This window comes from Oncorhynchus masou, chromosome 18, assembly GCF_036934945.1.
Source record: "Oncorhynchus masou masou isolate Uvic2021 chromosome 18, UVic_Omas_1.1, whole genome shotgun sequence".
Classification (NCBI taxonomy): domain Eukaryota; kingdom Metazoa; phylum Chordata; class Actinopteri; order Salmoniformes; family Salmonidae; genus Oncorhynchus; species Oncorhynchus masou.
In genome coordinates, this window is record NC_088229.1 from 55,014,843 (window position 1) to 55,034,895 (window position 20,053).

Consider the following 20,053-nt stretch of genomic DNA (forward strand, 5'->3'; position numbering starts at 1 on the left):
GCAGGCTCATCCTGACATGACTCTCCAGCATGACAGTGCCACCAGCCATACTGCTCATTCTCTGTGTGGTTTCCTGCAAGACAGAAATGTCAGTGTTCTGCCATGGCCAGCGAAGAGCCCAGATCTCAATCCCATTGAGCACTTCTGGGGACCTGTTGGATCGGAGAGTGAGGGCTAGGGCCATTCCCCCCAGAAATGTCCGGGAACTTGCAGGTGCCTTGGTGGAAGAGTGAGGTAACATCTCACAGCAAGAACTGGCAAATCTGGTGCAGTCCATGAGGAGAAGATGCACTGCAGCACTTAATGCAGCTGGTGGCCACACCAGATACTGACTGTTACTTTTTATTTTGACCCCCCCCCCCCCCTTTGTTCAGGGACACATTATTCAATTTCTGTTAGTCACATGTCTGTGGAAATTGTTCAGTTTATGTCTGTTGTTGAATCTTGTTATGTTCATACAAATATTTACACATATTAAGTTTGCTGAAAATAAACACAGTTGACCGTGAGAGGACGTTTCTTTTTTTGCTGAGTTTAGGTGCTTTTAGGTGTTTTGCCATAGCTAATAGAATGTCTGCATTAGGGCATCACAGATAGTCTGAGCCATGCAAATGTCTGTGCCGTAGCTTTGTGTGTGCGCGAGCTCTTGCGTGTGTGTGTGTGAGCTGTGAAAGAGCAGTTGTGCACACATGTTTACACAGTGTGGACCGGTACATATCAACAAGTTTATACCGTAGAGGCATGTCTGTTTGTGCTTTAACCATGCCAGGTGTGTCTTATCTGCTTACACTGGGCACACACCTGAGAAGAGCTCTACATCTTTACTGACGACCAACCCAAAGAGGAGAGAAACAACAGGCATAATGTAGGTAAGTCAAATATTTTATATATATATATAACACACACACACACACACACACAAGTAGAGCAATGTTTCCAGAACAGTGTGTCACATTATCACATCCCAAATGGCACCCTATTCCCTTTTTATCAGGACCCCATTTGGGACGCCATAGTCCCCAACGTACTCATAGTTCCTAGCTAAAGTTCTGCCAAGAAATAGCCTCATATTTTATTTGACCTGTTTTGACAGGTGTTACTATGTCATGCTAATGACAATGTTCTGAAGGTGTTATGCCATCGCAGTTCACAAGTGAGCAGCTACTGGCATTGCCATACATTTTTCATAACACCCTCGGCTAAAGCGTATTGCTTGCTATGATATTTTTCTTTCACATTGTACTTCTATGCACAGTTCCAGGGACTACAATGGGTGCGTTACCAGACCAGCACAGTACAGCTTGGCATGAATTGGCTCAGTCGTGAGAAACAGTCAGTCCTGACCTGTTCATGAGTGACAGGGATGAGTCGGAGTTTGGACAGCTCTCTCAGCACGTTGAGGTCCGTCCGCATGTCCAGCTTACAGCCCACCAATACCACCTTGGCGTTAGGACAGAACTCCTGTGTCTCCCCCTGCCACTGTGGAGCAAGAGGAAGAAACTAGTCAGAACCGAGCATAACAGGTGAGCACCAATATCCAAAATATATCTATTTTAAATATATGAAACTTGGAGAAAATATATGTTTATCTCGTTCAGTTAATGTTATTTACATTGTATGGATATGTTATCACTACAATAACTCAATGGCCATTGAAATAACACACTGTCCATTGGAACAAGTTGCCACATGACAACTGAAGAATGGAACGGAGCACGAGTTCTGTCCGCTATGAGCTCACAGCTTCAGTAACCACAACCACATCCAGACAACACTCCCTCAGAGTTTCATCAGAAAGAATAACAACACATTATGAAGCAGACAAGTCTCAATGTCGACATGTCACACTGTACTGGGTAGCTATTCTCCCTACTGTCTGTGCTGGTCTGTCTCTCTGTCTCACTCACCCTATATCTCTGACTGCTTACAATATCGCTTCACATTATCCGTTGAATGATACCTCTCTGTTTCTACTCAATACAAACAATGCCTTTCTTGTAGACGACCGTCCACGTGATTATGGGCTCTGTTCATTAGTGTTAGTCATCATGTGCTGTTGTCTTGGATAAGCACTTTCTGTTGAAGACGTACTGGTGAAGATCTAGACAAGTCACAAGGGCCAAGAGGTAGGGTCATTGTGTTTTATATACTGAATAGAAATATAAACGCAACGTTCAACAATTGAATTAATCTCACTGAGTTGCAGTTCATATGAGGAAATTTGTCAATTGAAATAAACTCAATAGGCCCTAATCTATGGATTTCACATGACTGGCAATACAGATATGCATCTGTTGGTCACAGATACCATTAAAAAAAATGGGCCTCATGATCTCGTCGCGATATTTTTGTGCATTCAAATTGCCATCGATAAAATGTTGTTTTAAAAAAAAAAATAGTCCGTAGCTTATGCCTGCCCATACCATAACCCCACCGTCACCATGGGGCACTCTGCTCACAACATTGACATCAGCAAACCGCTCACCCACACAACGGCATCCACGGGGTCTGTGTTTGCGAGGCCAATTAGACGTACTGCCAAATTCTCTAAAACAATGTTGGAGGCAGCTTATGGTGGAGAAATTAACATTAAATTCTCTGGCAACAGCTCTGCTGTCAGCATGCCAATTGCAAGCATTGTGTTGTGTGACACAACTGCACATTTTAAAGTGGACTTTTATTGTCCCCAGCACAAGGTGCACCTGTGTAATGATCATGCTGTGTAATCGGCTTCTTGATATGCCACACCAGTCAGGTGGATGGATTATCTTGGAAAATGAGAATTGCTCACTAACAGAGATGTAAAAACATTTTTATTTCAGTTCATGAAACATGGGACCAACACTTTACATGTTGCGTATATATTGTTGTTCAGTATAAAAGGTTAATTAAAGCCAAACAACAGAGAGTGAATAACAGACAAAGAGCAGAGGGAATTGTCCATTTTCATTTCGAAGGATAAGAATGGTTAACGACAGAAATGATTGGTGATGCGCAACAATGATATGTACTGAAGATAACATTTTACAAATTGCACTTGAAGCCCCTCTAATGGTAGTTTCACTTCCTCATTCCAGTAAATGTTTTGCCTGAAAACGGAAACATAGGCAGTATTTCCTTATTACGTAACTATTAGGACATGTTCCCAAGGCCAGTAGGAAAATGTCTGACCAGTGTGTATCTCATTCCATGTATTACATTATTACCCTTAATTTGTGTTCTTTGCTTCAATAACATTTCAATCAAATCTTGGCCTATGCTCTGCTTCAATAACATTCTCTGATTCCCGGTAGCAGTACAGCTGAGCCACTGGTTGATCAAACAGGAGATTACAGCACACACGACCAACAGGTCTTTTACATATGCAGCATGTATTATATATGCTAGTTGGATAGTGTCTTTGTTTCTAGCCCGTGTGTGTGTGTGTGTGTATGACTATGGGAGATACAAGATGATCTGTACTGTACTGAGGTCTGGGAGGAAGCCTGAGGACTGGGTGCGACAGCTGCCACATCATACTCTCAAGAGTCTCCAGTTGCTTTTTCGATTCTCCCCCCTTCTCACCCAAAGTGTTCATTCCCCCCCCTCTCAAAGATACAAAAGCATTAGATTAGTGAGGGGAAATTAACAAGGGCACACTTCGGGGAGAAGGGAACAGAATGGGAATTGGGCTCCATTTTCACCCTGGGAAAACCGATCCCATCATAGGATCCCACAGGGAGGGAGGGGAGGACGAGGGGGTAGAGTTTAGAGGAAAGAGAGTGGCAGAAATAGAAGGATGTTGCCAGATACAGAGGAAGATTTGAGGTCACACAGAAATGCTGTGTGAAGAAAGCAGGAAAGCTTTACAGTGACAAGACAGAATCACTGATTAGTAATACAAAATCACTGATACCATGTGTCCTCACTTAACACTTGTCACTTAGACATGCTCTGGTACTTTGGCGACTATGAAAGTATTTTCTAAACCTCCTGCTTTGGGCTGGATGTGTCAATGAAGTTCATACAGGCATAATCTATGAGCAGAATTACTGTTTCACCTCAATTAGCCACGAAATCCCTAGTTTGAAAGACACTGTTACATTTGCGTGACAGCTAGCAAGAGGCCTACCCAGCATTATCCAATGAGGTTGCAGGGCGGGCTCAGTGGACACAGCAGAGAGCGAGAGCAAGAACGTGGTGCACATATGTAACGTAGTACGCAGTTTTCGGAGACCACTTTTGGCTCGTGAGTGCTACTTTCAGAACTACTGGCTAAAAAGTGTACAAAAGTACCAAACCAAATGTCTTTAACATTTTAATACTTAAAGGAAAATTCTATAAAAAAAAACGATATTTTGGTATTTGCTTCATTAGTCCATTGTTGATATAGTCACAAAAGCATTTGCATGCCAGCAATCAAGTTTTCAAGGTGTATAACTTTACAGAAATACAGCCGGTGTGATGCATTTTGCATCATAGTTTTCCTTTAACACTTGAGTGGAATTTATTGTTGGGACAGCTTTTGTTTGGCTTCAGTGGTATGAAAGATTTGACCACTATTTCAAATAGAAGCACTTGGCACTTGAAATATCACAGGGGGTCAAGAGCCCAATTCTGGAGGACTATTGTGAGAGGGGTGTATTCAACGCCCACCCGTGGCCTGTTGGCAAGAGATTAGCAAGGCATCTATTTAGGGTCACAGGTCAAGTGAGCCCTCAAGAGCCCCAAGTGGACCTCTATCAGAATTTTGGGGTACCCCTGCCCCCTCCTTCGGTTTTGTCTCGTGACTCAAAGAGTGGGGTATTTTATCTCTGAATGGCGATGCTGATGATGTCATGGGTGAGCGATGGGCTTGACATTAGGAATGTCCACTCCACCCAGTCAAAGGCATTCCTTGCCCACACAACTGATGTACGCTATACACTATAAACAACAAAGTCTTTCTCATTCAAAAAAAACGTGTAGATCTGTAGGTCCCAAATGGTGTGGCTCAAAGAAAGACTTCCACCAGAGAGTTCCACCAATTAGAAACCACAGAGGCTAGGACTTTGGGAAACAATGCCAAACTTCTCCCTCTTATTATAAAGTAAATGCATATTTTCTTTTGAAGAAGGCTGGGACAATGGATGGATTACACCTCATTTTGTGTTCATTTTGTGAGAAAATGACCTCAAAAAGGCCATAACATTAACTTCTAGCCTTCGGTGGAACATTACCTTAAGGGTCTGTGATGAGCCTGCATGCTTTAAAAAAAAATATATATACATTTGTTAATTCCTATCTCGGCTACGTTGTTCTCACAAGCAGTGTCTCTTTTATATGTGGTCCTTACTGTTCTAAAAGGAGCTATAGGATAATTTGAGATAAGGAATCATCAACTACGGAGCCTCGAGTTTAGAGCTTTGGGCCAGTAACCGAAAGGTTGCTGTTTGAATATCGGAGCCGAAAACGTAAAACAATAATAAGAATCTCAATCATTTCAAATCTTGCTAACATTTGTATACGATCACCTGTCGGAGTAGATTTACAAAATTAAAATCACTTGGAGCTGATTTCCTGTTGTTTTTACAGTCTTATGTCCAACAATGAAGAGAGAAAAAAAATCAATGCTCTGAAACATTGGGGGGCCAAATAAAACCACCAACTGGCCAAATTCGTGCCGCCAGTTGGCGAATCCTGTTTTATATGATATTTTATTGAACTGTAGCACAGACATGTGGCTTTGCTTCGTAGCTCACTGACCTTCTTCAGCACACTGTCCAGTGTCTCGGGGCGGCTGATGTCGAAACAGATGAGCACAGCGTCAGCGTCGGGATAGGCTAGCGGCCGCACATTGTTGTAGTAGGACGAGCCTGTGGACAAACGACAACACACAACACGTCATTCCTTTTGAATATCCAATTTGGTCAAATATGAAAGGACATGTGGATCATGGAACATAAATATTTTTAGGTAAGCAAGCTATGCATGTTTAGCTTACACATTACGATGTGAAATAATGTTGTTTTTGACCCACCTAAAAAACAACTTCACTATCATGACTGCTTCAGACATTTGTTATGTAGTGGGGGTGGCTCGCCGCACTTATGTGTAACCTTGCTCAAGACCTGACAACTCCCAGATCTAATGTCAAGGCTTTAGTTTATGGTTACAACTGTGTAAACACTCCTTTTTGATGGAGCGTTCAACAGAATTGACACCCTGTATTTCGGTATGGTGTTTGTCAGGGGGCTCTCTCTGAACTGACCATTGTGACTGGTGTGTGTGTTTCAAGTTTCAAAGTTTGTTCGCCATGTCCAACAGGTGTAAAACAGTACAGTGAAATTCATACCTTCAGAGCTCTTTCCCAACAATGCAATCATCATCATAATAATAATAATAATAATAAATAATAATAATAGTGCCTTCAGAAAGTATTCATACCCTTTGACTTATTCCACATTTGGTTGTGTTACAGCCTGAATTCAAAATGTATTAAATAGATTTTCTTTCCGCACATACACTACCAATCAAAAGTTTTAGAAATGAAAGACTTAGAAATGTCCTTGTTTTTGAAAGAAATTAAAATAACATTAAATTGGTCAGAAATACAGTGTAGACATTGTTAATGTTGTAAATGACTTGTTGCTGAAAACGACTGATTTTTAATGGAATATTTTCATAGCCGTACAGAGGCCTATTATCAGCAACCATCACTCCTGTGTTCCAATAGCACGTTGTGTTAGCTAATCCAAGTTTATAATTTTAAAAGGTTAATTGATCATTAGAAAACCCTTTTGCAATTATGTTAGCACAGCTCAAAAGTGTTGTTCTGATTAAAGAAGCAATAAAACTGTCCTTTAGACTAGTTTAGTATCTGGAGCATCAGCATTTGTGGGTTCGATTACAGGCTCAAAATGTCCAGAAACAAAGTACTTTCTTCTGAAACTCGTCAGTCTATCTTGTTCTGAGAAATTTAGGCTATTCTATGTGAGAAATTGCCAAGAAACTTAAGATCTCGTACAAAGCTGTGAACTACTCACTTCACAGAACAGTGCAAACGGTCTCTAACCAGAATAGAAAGAGAAGTGGGAGGCCCCGGCACACAACTGAGCAAGAGGACAAGTACATTAGAGTGTCTAGTTTGAGAAACAGATGCCTCACAAGTCCCCAACTGGCAGCTTCATTAAATAGTACCCGCAAAACGCCAGTCTCAATGTCAACCGTGAAGAGGCGACTCCAGGATGCTAGCCTTCTAGGCAGAGTTGCAAAGAAAAAGCCATATCTCAGACTGGCCAATAAAAAGAAAACATCAAGATGGGCAAAATAACACAGACACTAGACAGAGGAACTCTGCCTAGAAGGCAAGCATCCTGGAGTCGCCTCTTCACTGTTCACCATGCTCAATGGGATAGTCAATGTCCGCTTTTATTTTGTATTTCTTTTCATCTACTAATAGGTGCTCTTCTGCAAGACATTGTAAAACCTCCCTGGTCTTTGTGGTTGAATCTGTGTTTGAAATTCACTGCTCGACTGAGGTACCTTACAGATAATTGTATATGTGGGGTACAGAGATGAGTTAATCACTTAAAAAATCGCGTTAAATACTATTATTGCACACTGAGTGAGTCAATGCAACTTTTTTTAATTGATTTGTTGAGCAACTATTTACTCCTGAACTTGCTTTCCATTAGAAAAGGATTGAAGACTTGACTCAATAGATGTCAGCTTTTTATTTCTTATGAATTCATCAACATTTTTAAAAACATGTTTACACTGACATTTAAGGGGTTTTGTGTGTGGAAGCGTGACAAATAATGATATTTAATGCATTTTGAATTCAGGCTGTAACACAAAATGTATTTCCTGGATGGCTGGGAGCTCGCCCCCTGTAATGCACTGAGCCGTCTGCACCACCCTCTGTAGGGCCATCCGGTCAGGGGCAGTGTAGTTGCTATACCAGATGGTGATACAACCAGTCAGGATGCTTTCAATGATGCAGCTGTAAAAGTTCCTGAGGATCTGAGGGGCCATGCCATATCGTTTCAGCCTCTTGAGGAAGAAGAGGCGTTGCTGTGCTGCCTTCATGACTGTTCCGGTGTGAGGGGACCGTATTAAGTCCTCAGTGACGTGGACACCGAGGAACTTGAAGCTCTTGACCCTTTCCTCTGAGGCTCTGTGGATATGGATGGGAGTGTGCACCCCCTGTGTTTCCTGTGGTCCACAATCAGCTCCTTGGTCTTGCTGACGTTGAGGGAGAGGTTGTTGTCCTGGCACCACACTGCCGGTTCTCTGACCACCTCCCTGTAGGCTGTCTCATCGCCATTGGTGATCAGGCCTACCTCCATCGTATTGTCAGCAAAGTTGATGATAAAGTTGGAGTTGTGTGTGTGTGGCCACACAATCATGGGTAAACTGGGAGTACAGTAGGGGGCAAAGCATACACCCCAGTGGGGACCCCCGCTTTGCGGGTCAGTGTGGTGGAGGTGCTGTTGTCTACTCTCACCACCTGGGGTCAGCCCGTCAGGAAGTCCAGGATCCAGTTGCAGAGTGAGGTGTTCAGTCCCAGGGTCCTGAGCTTGGAGACAAGCTTGGAGTGCACTATGGTGTTGAATGCTGAGCTGTAGTCAGTTAACAGCATTCTGCATCTGTGTGTGTCTGTGTGTGTGTGTGTGTGGGGGACCTGTGTGACCTGTATGTGGGGGTACTAGGGGCCACATTCCTGTGCTGAACTGAATGTGTGGGGGACAATCCCCCCTCCACTGCCCCTATTGTAACCCCCACTGTGTCCTTTGTCACCACTGCACAAGGCTTTGGGCACTACAACAAAAACTGTCCAGGAGAGAATGTGCTGATTTTTGCTATAGCACACACACACACTTGTATATATTTCTACATTTTTTTACCTTGTCTCTCATTTGCATTGTGTCTCCATGTTTTGTCCAGTGCATATTTACATATTATGCTGATCTCACACACACACACACACACACACACACACACTCAAACATGTAATTGTAGAGTTGTACACCGTTCTGGTCAAATATTTGTCACATTCAAACATTGCCATTTTCTTACAACTTTCTCACTGTCTATCAGATTATGCGCCTGTGTCTGCCCCAGTGCCGATGTTTTATAGCGAGTGAGTCATGCTCAAGACAGATCGCGGGAGACGATGCTTGCGAATGGATTTAGAATATTGATGAGTGGCGGTTTGGACGTTGAGTTTGCATCGTCTCAATGCTCATTTTGGCCAAAACACTTGCAGACTTGAGTGATCACTATCGAACACAACAGCAAGTGGCCACTCGATAAAGAGCTAGGGGCCAAGTGTCCAGTTTGAGATTCGACCTATGTCTGTGGTATATAGAAATTCATTGCCCTATAGCAGTCAACGCAATTGGGCCATATCCTGTATTGTGAATTTAAGTAGAATTTTATGCATTTTTCTTAGTTTTAACAGGAAACGGATGTAAAAATAAATACATTTTAAATGTCACTTCCCGTGTGTGCGCGTGCGCACGCTTCTGCTTCAGTGCGTGCGTGCGTTCCAATGCCCAGGTGTGTGTGTGTGTGTGCTCCATACATGTGGCAGTGTGTGTGTGCTCGATACATGTGGCAGTGTGTGTATGGACAGAAAAGGTCAGACTGAAGGCCGTACCCTTTCTCTCCTCTTGTCTCTCTCTCTGAATAACTCCTGCTCCTGGGTTTCAGAATGAGATGGCAGTCTGGAGAGGAAAAGATGAGGAATGTAGAAGGGAGGGGTGGAAACAGAGAAAGGAAGGCGAAATAGAGGTGGGACTGAGAGGGAAACAGATGGAGGAGGAGACTCTCCTTCCTCTTTGCCCTCCTTCCTCCCTTCTTTTCTCAACACTCTCCCTAAATCAGATCACTTCAGAACCCACCAGTAGGGGATAAGCCAGAGTGTTCCTAACACACTGGGGCTTTCCCATAAGGCAGTCATTAGACACACAGCAGAGGCCCGGGCCCCTATTGGCCCCTTACCGTCCCCATAAACCCCCCTTGTCCCAGTCCCCACAAACCACAGCCCCCCATGCACCATCCTCCCTCACCAGCTGCAGCACAGCTTCTCACTGTACCAGCTTGCCTGGCACAGATGACAACAATAGGCTACAGCAAAACTAAAGTCAACTTCACTGTTGCGTAGTTTTGTTGTTGTTTTCAACGGTTTGATCTAAACTACACTGTTAAAAAAAGAAAAGATGATTTCATGTATAATTGCTGCTGGATTGTGAGTTTACTCAGCATTTGGGCATATAGGTGAATTGAATTGTTTACTACATTTTAGGTTGAGTGAATATATAATTCCATTTGAGAATTTATTCTACCTTATTTAAATATTACTCAGTGTGCCTTGCATTTCCAGTGAATTGTAATTACCATCCATGACTGTATTTGTTAGTGACAGAGACATGGTTATTGTATTAAAATGCTTTCAGTCTTGTAGCTTTCACCAAGTGAGTGTCTAAGTGAATATTTTATCTTTTAAAACTAAAAAATGTTGACAACACATGACATATATCATAAGGCCTTTCTTCGAGGGCCTAGTTACACCCTAACACAGTGAGTGGTCTGAAAGCCCTGGTTTACAGGCTGCATCAAGCCTGCAAGTCACATTATGCTGCGTTTAGGCTGCATTTAGACAGGCATCCCAATTCTGATCTTTTTTCCACTCTTTAACCAATCACATCAGATCTTTTCATATCAAATATTTTTCAGAGCTGATCTGATTGGTCAAAGACTATTTACTGGAAGAACATATCAGAATTGGGCTGCCTGTGTACACGCAGCCATAGTGATGTGTAATTTCTATTGGAATCCAGTCAGAGTAAAGATATCCAACAACTGGAACTTTTAATCAACCGCAACCTGCATTGAGAATGACTGCCGGGGTAGTTAAGATTGATTATTCAGACTACCTAAATCATATAAACTCGAAATGTTTAGTTAGTTTAGAAAAAAGTACACTACTGTTCAAAAGTTTGGGGTCACTTAGAAATGTCCTTGTTTTTCCTAGAAGGCCAGCATCCCGGAGTCGCCTCTTTACTGTTGACGTTGAGACTGGTGTTTTGCGGGTACTATTTAATGAAGCTGTCTGTTGAGGACTTGAGAGGCGTCTGTTTCTCAAACTAGACACTAATGTACTTGTCCTCTTGCTCAGTTGTGTGCCGGGGCCTCCCACTTCTCTTTCTATTCTGGTTAGAGACAGTTTGCACTGTTCTGTGAAGGGAGTAGTACACAGCATTGAACGAGATCTTCAGTTTCTTGGCAATTTTTCGCATGGAATAGCCTTCATTACACAGAACAGTAATAGACTGATGAGTTTCAGAAGAAAGTTCTTTGTTTCTGGCCATTTTGAGCCTGGAATCAAACCCACAAATGCTGATGCTCCAGATACTAAACTAGTCTAAAGAAGGCCAGTTTTAATGCTTCTTTAATCAGAACAACAGTTTTCGGCTGTGTTAACATAATTGCAAAAGGGTTTTCTAATGATCAATTAGCCTTTTAAAATTATAAACTTGGATTAGCTAACACAACGTGCCATTGGAACACAGGAGTGATGGTTGCTGATAATGGGCCTCTGTATGCCTATGTAGATATTACATTCAAAATCAATCAGTCGTTTTCAGCTGCAATAGTCACAACATTAACAATGTCTACACTGCATTTCTGATCCATTTTATTTTAATTGACAAAACATGCGCTTTTCTATCAAAATCAAGGACATTTCAAAGTGACCCCAAACTTTTGAATGGTAGTGTATGCTAAATATGTTTGTTGCATAAGATCGATCAACCAATCAAAGTACATCCAAAAACACAGGTATTGAGAAAAAAAAATTCCACCTGCAATAGAGCATGCTGGGAAATATGATAATGATGGGTGTGGTTTTGAGCAAACATGAATGTATAATTTTACTCAACAAGCTTATTCAAATTCAGCTAACTTCAAGCAGACTTTGTTGAGTAAATAAACACATTAGCTTAAACTTTTGAAGTCCACTCAACTCACAGAATAATGCTGATTAAGCATTTGGTTAAATTGGCTTTTTTTTTTGTCGCTAATCTTAACAGTTTTTTTTTACGGCTCTTAATAGCTCAAAACTGTTGTAGTATACTAGTGATTCATCCCAAATGGCACCCTATTCCCTATAAAGTGCACTACTTTTGACCAGAGTACTATGGGCCCTGGTCAAAGGTAGTGCCCTTCATAGGGAATAGCGTGCAAACTAGGTCCCCATAATGCTTAATGGTCATTTTATGTTACTGGCACCTGAGAAAACAAGACTTGTTTGTTTGTTTGTTTTTGGCTCTGGATTTCAAGATTTGTTGCTCAAGAAAGACAATGATACACTTTGTGCTTTTCAGTAGAGATCTAATTTCATTAAATTCAATCTAACTTTCGGGAAGGGGAAGGAAAAACAATAGTATGTATTGAGTGGGTTCTTTCTTTAATATCGTTCCAAACATTGTTTTTCGTTAACAATGTTGTGTCAGTGTGAGACGCGCAGTTCAAAAATCAATGAAAAATGCACAGTGTGAAGTCAACCAGCCCCCAAACCCCATAATTTCTGTTTGTGTTTCAGACAGAAGAGAGAGAGAGAGAGAGAGAGAGAATTGTGTCTGGAAAGTGGAAACCTTTCTACCTACCTGTTGCCATGTAAAGCTATCTCGGGAAATTGTGCTTAACCCAGATGCAACGTCAAGCCACACACTAAAAGTAGAAATAATTCATTTGCAGGGCTGCTTGGCAAGCAGTTTCTCCAGCAACCCAAGTTTAGAAACCCCTATACACAGAGTATATACCTCAGGTAGTCAGCCCTAATTTGTGCAGATGCTGTTCTCTTCAAATGTCCCTGGCACCAGAAGCCATGACTATTGTTTTCCACAGGAATATTTCTAATTGGTCACACATGATGGTAATGACAGCCAATAGGGCTCTGTGATGGCCCTCAGCCAGTTGAGAGACAAAAGAAATAGACAGAGGCCTGGGGAGTATGGAAAACTGTCTTTGTGAATTCCAAATTGACCCCTAGCCCCTACTCCTTTTAGGCACATGTGCTGTAGATCTGAAAATACATGATAGGGTTAACCTAACGTCTCCTTACCTTCTGATGATGCTGGCTGGTAACTTTCACCATTGCTTACACCCAGAGCCATATACAGAGATGTTTACTGAGTGTTTCAAAAGCATTAGGAACACCTGCTCTTTCCATGACAAAGACTGACCAGGTAAATCCAGGTCAAAGCTATGATACCTTATTGATGTCACCAGTTAAATCCACTTCAATCAGTGTAGATGAAGGGGAGGCGACAGGTTAAAGAAGGATTTTTAAGCCTTGAGACAATTGAGACATGGAGTGTGTCTGTGTGCCATTCAGAGGGTTAATGGGCAAGACAAAAGATTGAAGTGCCTTTGAACGGGGTATGGTAGTTAGGTGCCAGGCGCACCAGTTTGAGTGTCTAAAGAACTGTAATGCAGTTGGGTTTATCACACTCAACAGTGTCCCGTGTGTATCAAGAATGGTCCATCACCCAAAGGACAACTTGACACAACTGTGGGAAGCATTGGAGAAAACATGCGCCAGCATCCCTGTGGAACACTAAACACCTTGTAGAGTCCATTCAACTGACGAAAAGGGGGTGCAACTCAATATTAGGAAGGTGTTCTTAATGTTTTGTACACTCGGTGTGTGTTTAGACAGTATATGGCTCCGCTTACACCTATCCAATCCCCTTAAATCTACAGCAGTATCTAAGGGGTAGCAGCTAAGGTGAATTATTGAATGGGCAGGTGGAGCAGGGTTTTGGGGGGAAGAACTGAACAATATGTGTAATTGATTCTGTAGAAAATAATTGATGTGAGAAACAGTAGAACCATGTAAAGCTGTGTTGTCCACCATTCAATAGATTGAGGCAGAGACTGAAAAGGTCATTTCTAATCATTATCGACATTACAACTGCCAATATTACCGAAACGAGTGGTAAACATTTTGTGAGAAAACCACTGAAAAACAATTGAAGCCATAAACGAAAAGATTTCGAGAAGATGTCGAGTAGGCAATGATCTGCCGGGTTTGCTTTGAGTAGCACTTTTTGGGGTCCTCTGAAGCACAGGAGGTCGGTGGCACCTTAATTGGGGAGCATGGGCTCATGGAAATGGCTGGAGTGGAATAAGTGGAATCGTATCAAACACATGGTTTCCATGTGTTTGATGCCATTCCATTCGTACCGTTTCAGTCATTATTATGAGCTGTGCTCCCCTCAGCAGCCTACTGTGCTCCGAAAGAGCCATGCTTCAGACGGCGCCAATTGAAAATAGTTTCACCCTGACTTTTCCCAGGATGCACTATTTTTCCAGAAAATAAGACCTTCGGAGCAGAATAATAACTTGATGACATTCCATTATAACATTATGTAGTTAGAAAAAAGTTGATACCCTTCTCTCTTGTTGTTTGTTTCCAACCAGAAATAATGGAGGGATGCCTTCTCCCCCATTTTAAAGTCAGAGAACATTTACAAGATGGCCAAAACAAAATGGCCGCATTAGCCTCTGAACAATAGCAAGACGGCAGAGAATCAGCCTATAATAACAGCTACCAGCCTCGTTAAATCTGAGTGTGATTCTTATTCACCGCTGTGGCATCCTGGGAAAAGGACATTTATCTGTCTCTGTTTATCTGCTTTTGATTCATTTTACTACTAACAGCAATGTGTTTTATTGCTGAGAGCTGTACAAATTTCCGGTTCGGTTGGCAGTATCTTAGCAACCTGAAAACTAGAAAATGGGTGTCTTTGTGTCAATGTGAATAGATGGGCACGAAAGTTGGACAGCCTGGGTGGAGGAGGGCGTTTCTGGTGTTCCATGAGTTTGTGGAAACTCAACAGACATGGTTCTGTAGTTCAAGTGTTTACATGTTTTCATTGAAGGCCAGGTAGGTTATTTTAAGCAATGGTACACATGGCTCTACATTCTTCCACATTAGCACAGTGTCGCTTCCAGTTCCATAGAGGAGTGTTAAGAGTGAGAAAAGTGGAGGGAGTGTAGTCATGGGAACACAGTCTTGTAACATTACCGTAACTCAGACAGACAGACACACACACACACACACACACACACACACACACACACAGTCTGATCAGAAACCCGATCTCCAGTCGCTAGATGGCATGGCATGACCTGATCCATGTTCCTCAACAGAGAAGAAGCTAATGTTTATTGATCCCTGTGCTTTCTGACCCTCTCAGGGACCTGTTGTACCAGGACCACTTGGGAAAAATCCTGCTGTTGAGGCACATCATGGAGAACATGCAGTCCCATCTGTCTATGGTCCATCGTTCTCACTATTAGCTAGCTACAGTACAGCCACACTTAACATTACAACACCATAATTCCAGGGAAGAATCAATCCCATTACCTTGTATCAGCTAGTATGCAATTACATAGCACTTACCTATGGCATCCGTATTATGAATTCATCATTTGTCAGACTTGCTCAGATAAACAATAACAGTCAAAAGTTTGAACACACCTACTCATTCCAGGGTTTTATTTTATTTTTTACTATTTTCTACATTATAGAATAATAGTGAAAACATCAAAATGGTGAAAAAACACATATGGAATCATGTAGTAACTCCCCCCTTAAAAGTGTTAAACAAATCAAAAAAATATTTTATATTTGAAGTTCTTCAAAGTAGCCACCCTTTGCCTTGATGACAGCTTTGCACACTGGAATGCATTTCAATTAACAGGTGTGCCTTGTTCAGTTAATTTGTGGAATTTATTTCCTTCTTAATGTGTTTGAGCCAATCAGTTGTGACAAGGTAGGGGTGGTATACAGAAGATGACTCTATTTGGTAAAAGACAAAGACATATTATGGAAAGAACAACTCAAAAAGCAGAGAAATGACAGTCCATCATTACTTTAAGACATGAAGGTCAGTCAATCTGGAAAATGTCAAGAACTTGGAAAGTTTCTTCAAGTGCAGTCGCAAAAACCAAGCGCTATGATGAAACTGGCTCTCAGGAGGACCGCCACAGGAAAAGAAGATCCAGAGTTACCTCTGCTGCAGAGGATAAATTCATAACAGTTAACTGCACCTCAGATTACAGCCCAAATAAAAGCTTCACAGAGTTCGAGTAACAGACACATCTCAACATCAATTGTTCAGAGGAGACTGCATGAATCAGGCCTTCATGTTCGAATTGCTGCAAAGAAACCACTACTAAAGAACAACAACAAGAACAACAGACTTGCTTGTGCCAAGAAGCACGAGCAATGGACATTAGACCGGTGGAAATCTGTCCTTTCGTCTGATGAGTAAGAAATGTGAGATTTATGGTTCCAACCGTCGTGTCTTTATGAGACACAGAGTAGGTGAACGTATGATCTCCGCATGTGTGGTTCCCACCGTGAAGCATGGAGGAGATGGTGTGAGGGTGCTTTGCTGGTGTCACTGTCAGTGATTTATTTAGAATTCAAGGCACACTTAACCCGCATGGCTACCACAGCATTCTGCAGCGATATGCCATCCCATCTGGTTTGCGCTTAGTGGGACTATTATTTGTTTTTCAACAGGACAATGACCCAACACACCTCCAGGCTGTGTCAGGGCTATTTTACCAAGAAAGAGAGTGATGGAGGGCTGCATCAGATGATCTGCCCTCCACAATCACCCAATCTCAACCCAATTGAGATGGTTTGGGACGAGTTGGACCAGCATATGTGGGAACTCCTTCAAGACTGTTTGAAAAGCATGATGGTTGAGAGAATGCCAAGAGTGTGCAAAGCTGTCATCAAGGCAAAGTGTGGCTACTTTGAAAATGTGTTTTAACATATTTTTTGGTTATGTCATAGTTTTGATGTCTTCAATATTATTCTACAATGTAGAAAATAGTTTTAAAAAAAATAAAAATAAAAAACCTGGAGTAAGCAGTAAGCACTTCCTAACTGCTTGTGCTAACTAGCTAGCCTGTTGCAGGGCTCCATACATACAGGTAGATTATATAGAGTTTGACGCAACAACACATGGGATAGTGCAACGCAGCAGAAACTGCCATGCCACGCTGTGACTCCACATGGGGTTGCCAAGCATTTGATGTCTGATTCGAACAAGGGGTTTCTTTCTTCTTTTTGTTTGCTTTTTTTTATCCTCTAAATGTTGGCAGGCATTGTACTCCACTTTTGCAGCATGTGTTGTTCCGGTGTCTTCTAGTTTAATCCCGTTTAATGCCATGTTCAAGAGGAGTCTCGCCCTGGATTTAGTGTTTGTTTGGTCTCGCATTGGGTGCTTTTGTCTTCCTTATAAGGCTTGGTAGAATTGAGAGTGATTCGATTTATTATTTTTTACAGCACAGCTCCTATAAACTGCATGCCTGTACTGAATAAAGTATCCAACGGCAAAAAGAGGATGGAACAATACTTTTTTTGGGGACATGCTGCATGAATGTAGCTGACACATTGTGTGGGTGGGACAATTCTCTGAAAAATGAGTCCTCTGTATGTATTCAACTTGCCGTGTGAATATTTGGCGGCGTCCAACTGGTATTTCCTGTACGTGTTTTAACCAGCGGATTATTTTCATGGTAGTTACTTGCCCAAGGCTGTTTGAATATAGGCACTAACTAACAAGTGAGGTATGAGGTCAGGTTTAGTTCTATGGCCTTGAGGCATAACACCTGTTTACCATACAGACAGTTGAGAGCAGGGATTAACAGTACATACTGTACTGAACTCCTCATAATCCCATGAGATTGACATCCATAAAACAGTAGTGTGTATGTATTATCATACCACTTTATAATCTGTGATATTCACTCTGACAGTGCCAGACTTTGGCCAAGTGGTTAACACAGCAGACTCTGTACCACGCGTAATGGTAATCCCCAACAACATGGGATTAAATCCCCGGGCCACCACTTTCTTCACTGTTCATCCTCTCTATCTGTCTCCCACTCTAATTTCAAACTGTCTTCATAAAGTAAAGGAAAAAAGGTATGAGGTATGGCATCAATACTGATAGCATTTTATCACATCACAACTCCAGTAATGATGAAATGGCAGTAAATATGCACAGTAAGGTGTTGTTTCCTTTTTTTCTGAAGAATTAATGTGACGGGAGAAATGATTCCCCTAAATAAATCCCAATCTCGCCACGATTTGTATGTTACATTCGCACTCAACTTTACGATGACCAGGTTTATTTTTGTGTGGTTTCATTTAAATCGAAGCCCTTTAGGTAGATGTACATGTTAAAGCAAACATTTAATTTCATACATGTCAATGTAAAAAAAAACAACATATGTTGTCACGATTATGCGTTATGGCCCTCTGCCTAATCCCTACTTGCTTGCTGCCTGTGTTTTTTTTCTTCAGGTCTTCCTGTATACTTTTTTTTTGGGGGGGGGTTACCTTACCAATTCCATTAATCCATGGATTTCTTCTTCACCTAGAGTGATTATTCCTAATCGGATTACTATCACCCTCCGGGCTCCAGCGTTCTAGACACCCTTTCCTTTGCTCCGGCTATTAAAGACGATAATGCAAAAAGGAGATGTGGGCTCAGAACCTGGCCAACAAAGAGAGATATACTGCTTTGAGACACCAGCGTTAATTCACACATTGCACAGACGCGATTAACATACTGTAATAGGTTTCGCTCACTGGCTACACACACCCTCAAGGATCTACACACACAGGATACAATGGTTAATACACACACAGTCACACAGGACACGTTCACACAGCAGGACGCACTCTCTCACACACCCTGCAGGGCACGTTCTATTGCAGGACACAGGCACACATTCACACGCATACTCACACACCGAGTATGCCACACTCACACAAAGCAGGCAATGCTCTCTCACACACCCTGTGGGGCACGTACTAGCACAGGAGGCACACATGTACACACCCTGACCCCGGTCCAGAGTTAATTCCAATTCTCAGTCCTCTTTCTCCCCCCATTTAATATGTAAAGTGTCATGTCTGATATCTTGTTCCCTCTCCTGTTTCATATTTTCCATTTGTAGCCTGCATGATTAAAATGTGAAAATCCCATTGAGGTGTTGGTAATATAACTCTTTGAAGGTCCTTTTTACAATTGATTTATATTTCAGGCACACGGGACGACATGGCGATGACATGGAGGGAGTGAGGATGAAATGGTCAGTGGATCTAGTATTCACACAACATGGACACACATAATACGACCATCATCAGAACCCTGACATTTTAATTGAGTGGTGATTATTATACTTCCTTGGAAAAATATCAACATAACTGACATTTTACTAGAACAAATACTAGTTATATATTTGTTTTGTATATTGTGAGATATGCTGTGATATATGCTGTTGTAAGAGTAGTTATTTTTCTAGAAGTACAGTAGGATTAGTTGAGTTACTGCATGTAATTACAAAGCAGGTATGCAAATAGAGAGAATAAACCATAAAGCTTTAAACAAAAAAAGCGAATTACATTTCAGAGAAAGAGTTAAACGCATAAAACAAAGTGTCGACACCGACATTTTCCCAATTTTAGTTTTTAAGCACGCCAGTTACTAATCACGTCTCTGGTTGTTTACTTGAGAAATGCTGAGTGTTTAGTTCTTAGAACATTATTGGAACGTTCTTAATGACCCCTGGGCACAGGGGGAGGGCACTGCCAACGAGCATAACTTTCTCTTGGCATAAGCAATGCCCCTGCAGAATCTCCTCTGATTAACGACAGAGGGCAAAGACTGGCATCTGGGCATCTCCCATGGCACCAGTCCACCCACTCTTGTTGTGTGTATGCTACTTCAATGTGGCCATGCACAATAAGCATTATACAGTGTATGCCCTATGTAAGCTAAATTAGCACCAAGGTTTGTAAATGTTGATGTTTTTGTGCTAATATAATGTTTGTAGAATGAACAGATCCTTTTACTTATTTTAAAAACAGCAACCTTGATGTGTAACCTTAAGTTACACCAATGGAATTGTGAACCACAAACTCAACATGATGTTATAGAAGACATTTTTATTTGGAAACCAAATGTCATACGTGAAGTTGTTTTAATCA

General features: G+C 41.7%; 1 protein-coding gene and 1 long non-coding RNA gene across 2 annotated transcripts in view; one reads left to right on the forward strand and one right to left on the reverse strand.

Annotated features, from left to right (window-relative positions):
• Nucleotides 1-20,053, reverse strand: part of LOC135504846 (rho-related GTP-binding protein RhoN-like) — a 99,747-nt gene that overhangs the window by 5,081 nt on the left and 74,613 nt on the right. Inside the window, exons 3-4 of the mRNA XM_064923743.1 lie at nucleotides 5,725-5,834; nucleotides 1,345-1,479 (exon numbers count right to left, since the gene is read on the reverse strand). Coding sequence (XP_064779815.1) covers nucleotides 1,345-1,479; nucleotides 5,725-5,834 — 245 coding nt within the window. The remainder of the gene's footprint in view (nucleotides 1-1,344; nucleotides 1,480-5,724; nucleotides 5,835-20,053) is intronic.
• On the forward strand, nucleotides 767-19,847 carry LOC135504847 (uncharacterized). Its single transcript, XR_010450192.1, has 3 exons — nucleotides 767-869; nucleotides 1,256-1,523; nucleotides 19,108-19,847. It is a non-coding gene; the product is annotated as an uncharacterized LOC135504847 (long non-coding RNA).